General features: G+C 42.9%; 1 protein-coding gene across 1 annotated transcript in view; it reads left to right on the top strand.

The window, feature by feature from the left end:
• Positions 1-4566, top strand: part of LOC109855445 (irregular chiasm C-roughest protein-like) — a 142198-nt gene extending 137632 nt beyond the window's left edge. Inside the window, exons 13-15 of the mRNA XM_020429748.1 lie at positions 614-755; positions 2417-2509; positions 2600-4566. Of these exons, the coding sequence (XP_020285337.1) occupies positions 614-755; positions 2417-2509; positions 2600-3343 (979 nt within the window). The 3' untranslated portion in view covers positions 3344-4566. The remainder of the gene's footprint in view (positions 1-613; positions 756-2416; positions 2510-2599) is intronic.
• Positions 4567-4894: the final 328 nt, after the last annotated feature.

Here is a 4894-nt window from a genome sequence, read left to right as displayed (position 1 = left end):
CTAACTTGGAGAAAATGGAAATTTGTGACACTTTTAGGTTGAAAGTAGGAGCAAATTTTATCCTTGCAATTGAACCTACTTTACTATCGTAACTCCTATATATAGTAGAATGAGAGGTTCATCAGAGAGTCAAAATTTCGACTCGGGCAGATTCGCGGTTATAACGTAGTTATAGAACAGAAGCTGTAACCGACTGTCAATGCGCGAGAATTCTCTGGTCCGATATACCTTCTCGTCGAGCGGAACGGAGAAGGGTGTAACGGAAATTCGTGGAGACACGTCGTTTCGCAACGAGACGAACCTGTAGCGAAATCGAAACTTTGAAATACGCTCTTTTGAAGTAGTTCGCTTTCAATTTCATGACACGAGGACGTTCACGTAGCGAGAATGTTAAACATTCATGGTGTACGCTCGAAACGTTACAACGCGATTGTGGGTCACATTGCAGATATACGCTACAGTCGCTATTTGTATCTCTGTATTTCTCACTGCTTCCTTTCCTCTCTCTCTCTCTCTCTCTCTTTCTCTCTTTTTGATTTGAATTCCAACGCAAGAAAAAAAAATCCGATTTCCCGTCACTAACTCTGCGTGTCTTTCTTACAAACAAATATAGAATGTCAGCGGCCGAGCAGCTCCGACACGCGCCGCACACAGCCGTGCCGGGAGTCACGCCGGCACCGCCGCCGTACACGCAGGCAATGAGAATGAATAGCTTGAATACCTTGAACGGCGCTGGCCCGCAGGTTGGTACAATGGTGAATGTATGTCAAATTCCTAAACGTAGTTACGCCGGAGTGTTGCGGAGCTTCGTGTGCAACTTGGAGTAGGTCGGGTGCAAACTGTCAATATTGCATAGCCATTGCAACTGCGCGCGCGCTACTTTTTATTTTGCGCAACGCTAATCCTTTTTCACGTATATACGGCCATTCCAAATCCAGTCGCACCTATTTCCCGCTCCGTGAATTGTTTTGCTGTCTTTCGCGAAATGTAAAAAAAAAATTAATGCTCCACAAAAATTGAAAGTATAAAAATGTAATGATAATGAAGTAAATTTCATTTAGTTCGATAAATAAACTTTGCTTGATACTCTGAATTAGTAAAATAAAGCTAAAAATGCATAGTACTAAAAAATGTATGAGTATATCGTGAATTCTCCAGTTAGAAGTATGGATTCTATGTTTCTGAAATTATAAAAGCTTAAATTGTGTGTGAGTTCTTTTTTCTGATTTTTTTCAATCTTCATTAAATTCCGAAAGGTTTATATTTTCAAATCCACTTTTGTACCTTTTTATGTCATTCGATATGTTATTTTCATATGTATTATTATTTATTTGCGTTTAACCAGACGTTCACAATTACAATTCGGACGAAAGAATGAAAAAATACGAATAATAAACCGTATGCGAACTATTGAGCAAAATAATAGTGCATACTGTCACTAAAACAGGTTTGCACATTACAGGGAAGGGAGCGCTACATAATTATCAACATGAAATATTTCCGATTTTTCTCTTCATGTCAGCAGAGAAAACGCTATAACGGATGAAATTTACATTACGTAGTTTCACAAATTCTTTTATTTTCCAAAATGAGAAAAAATACGGCTTGTGCGATTTTTTCGTTCGCATATTACTCGCGCTTAGTGTTTTTCATATTGAATAATTCAATTCTTGTGCTATTTCAAGCTTTATAGCTTAATGGATACAGGTGAAAATATTAACTGAAACATTTATATTTCACATTTCTAAAGAACTGATATAATTAAATGCGAATGTTATGTACATATTATTGTAACATTATATATATCGGAGAAATATTAATTAATAAACGTTCAAATGTGACTGTACGAACCAATAAGCGCGCCAAGATTTATATCACGAGATAGAAAAGAAAGAGAATATAAAAAGGCTATATATTATTATAATTAATATTTCTCTTTCTCTTTTCTTTCTTTTTTTTTTCTCATTCTTTCTTTCTCATTTCTTCGTTCTCATTCTCGCGAAAAATGAGAGACTATAAGAATCTGCAAATAATTCATTCCTACTTTGACATTTTTCTCCGGACATTTTCATCTCGAGCAACGATAAAAAGAATCAAACAGTTATTCTGTACCATCTCCTCTCGAATCTATACAAATAGTCATGTACGCGCGCGCATATTCTGCAGAGAGCGTTAAGTTTCTTTCTTTTAAAAAGCACGAAAATACTTAAATTAAACATTCAGACATATCGGTGAGTTAATGCCAAGAAAAATAAACATTTTCTTATAATTCCAAGGGAAATGTGGCGAAGTAGGAGCAAAGTGATATTTGTAGAAGTATTTTAACGGCGCTCGGGGATTAAACTCGCAGTCTGACAGCCGCGACTCAGAAGCCCCGCATTCTTTTTTTTTTTTGTTTTTTGTTTCTGTTTCACAGGCCCCGCTGTCGGCGCACTACATCACCGGAGGTCCGAACGGCGGCATGGCGACGGTGAAGCGTACTTCCGCGGTGGGTACGTTAGCGACGCACGTATGAGGCCAGGGGATTTATCCGAATTAGAACCGTCGATATTCGGGCCTAACTGAAACCACTCTCGAACACGGCCGTGTTCTCCTCGAGATGCCCCGCTATTCGCTCAGTTCCGTACGTTCGAGCGCGACGTCAGGATCGACGACCGCTTACGGCGGCGACTCGCGACGTCTCGCTGACGTATCGGAACGATATTGTTACGACGACGAGACTCGCTACGCTCGCGACACGGAACGACGCTACAGGGAATGCGAGCGACTTCTCGGGCGAAGATCACGGGGCAGCGACGGCGATCACGGCGAGGTCACGGATCGGGCACAACGAATACTCGAGAATGGCGAAGCGCTTAAGTACATCGATCTGATGCTTCAAAGGCTGCGAAGAGCCAGCAAGGATCATCAGGAGCTCGTGCGGCAACGTCACGCGGATCTGCAGCACGAGATCAGCAGACGAATTGACGAAAGGATTCGGCAGCGGTATCATTATCATCTGCGAGATAGGCGCGAGGATTCGATCTACGCGTCCAGAATCTGGTCCAGATCTTCGAGCAGCCCGTGGGAATCGGACTCAATTTTGAGACACTCCCGACCGGACGTCACGACGAGGTTGCTGACGAAGAGACGGGATTACGGGGGAACGGCACATAGCAGCACAGTAGATATTCTGAGACCGGTAATTTCGGGACACGTTCGGGACGGATTGACCGCGGCCACTTATCAAGAAATGGATTATACCCCCAAGAGCCGTGATTGGGAGGAAGAAACGTTCGGCGCGTGGAGTCTGCCTGAAGCTTCATCGAGCAATGATCGTAAGACGTCCTCCACTGTTGTTTAACTCGATTTTGTTGACAAGTGAGCGTGTGAAAAGAAAGATTTTATCTCTTCATCGTTCGAATAAAAAAGAAAGTATATTGACGTGACAGCGTGAGTCACGGAGAATCTCGTTAGTGGTAATGATACGCTTTGCGCTCGGACCGCATTCGAAATCGAACCGCCATCTCTCGTTGCGGCAGTGAGGATGACGCGTGAAAGGGACGTCCGGTGCGGAAAGGACGCCGATATCGAAGGGGATCGAATGCACTCTCTTTTTCGGGTCAATAACATTAGATTTAGGGTAAGAGGAGAAAAGAGCGCTATGCAAGAGGGAAAGTATAATGTGCTCGAAGGAGATTCGTGAAAAGAGGGGAGGTGGAGAGGGAGCGATGTTGGTTGGGTTCGTGGATCGAAGGTGCTCTCTTCGGTCGGTGGCGAAAACAGACCACTCGGTATCGACAATCTTCTATTGACGTACTTTAGATCTTCTATATAATAAGCGTTTAATAAGACTCGCTCGAGCGGATAATGCGACGAGAGACGAACGATCCGAACGAATCACGTCGCGAATTGTTGCTGTCACGGTGGTAGCCGAATTCGCACACATCCGGGGAAGGATTCACGTCGGCGCGATCGACAACGCGATTTATTCTCGCGGAACGCCGAAGATCCTTTTAAGGCTGAGAGCTTTACCGTAGATGCTGCTTTCCCGGGAATTTCGGGTAAAAGACGCCACTCAAGACGCCGAGTTTACGCTCGACATTTACAACTTGATATAATTCTAACTGACACCGCTCTCATTAGCAGGGGGATGCAACGACGAGACAAGTAACGGATACACCACCGGTAGTTCTTGTAGTGATAATTATTTAACGCGCGACGATTTTAATATTACTCAAACGGGCCGCGTTTACTCAAGCTTTTGAAAATAATTTATCGTCGTATTTGAGAATTAAAAATGATGTGATGTGAAAATGAAAAGAATTTAAAAAATTTTTCTTTCGTAGTAACTTTACACAAATTTTTATCTCCGAGGCCGCGTTTCTCTCATTGTAATGCCACATACGAGATGTGCTTCGACATCTTGCTTGCTTCATGCGTTGTCAGATATCGTTATAGCTATAAACGCGAGGGATGTCGAGCGTAAATTTATTGTATAGCCGGAAACGCTTCGGCTGCCACTTCGATGTTTACTGTGTCGCGCTGCCTTTTTGTATTTGTTAGGAAAAAAAAAAAAAAAAAAAATAAGAAACAGAGAGAGGGAAGAGAGATTAGCTTGTAAGGGATGTTCCTTCGTACAGCATCCGCGGATTAAGGGCGCACGTTTAAGGATAACGACGACGTTGCGGCGGTCACGTGACTTATCGCGTAGCGACGATTACGAGAAGTTGCGATAAGTTCGTGATTTCGCGTTTCCTCCGGCCTCAAGTTCCACGTGCGGCGGACGGGTAAAAACATTAGCGCGAGTCCGCGCGAGGAAAACGACTCCGTGTGTTTTGCGGTTGCTCGTTATTTGTAAAATAGATAGCGAAAAATCATTAGGTATATTATATAAATATATATATATATATAT

Source organism: Pseudomyrmex gracilis, unplaced genomic scaffold (assembly GCF_002006095.1).
Source record: "Pseudomyrmex gracilis isolate BER0280 unplaced genomic scaffold, ASM200609v1 scaffold_0, whole genome shotgun sequence".
In the NCBI taxonomy this organism is placed as follows: Eukaryota; Metazoa; Arthropoda; class Insecta; order Hymenoptera; family Formicidae; genus Pseudomyrmex; species Pseudomyrmex gracilis.
This window is presented reverse-complemented; position numbering and strand designations above follow the sequence as displayed.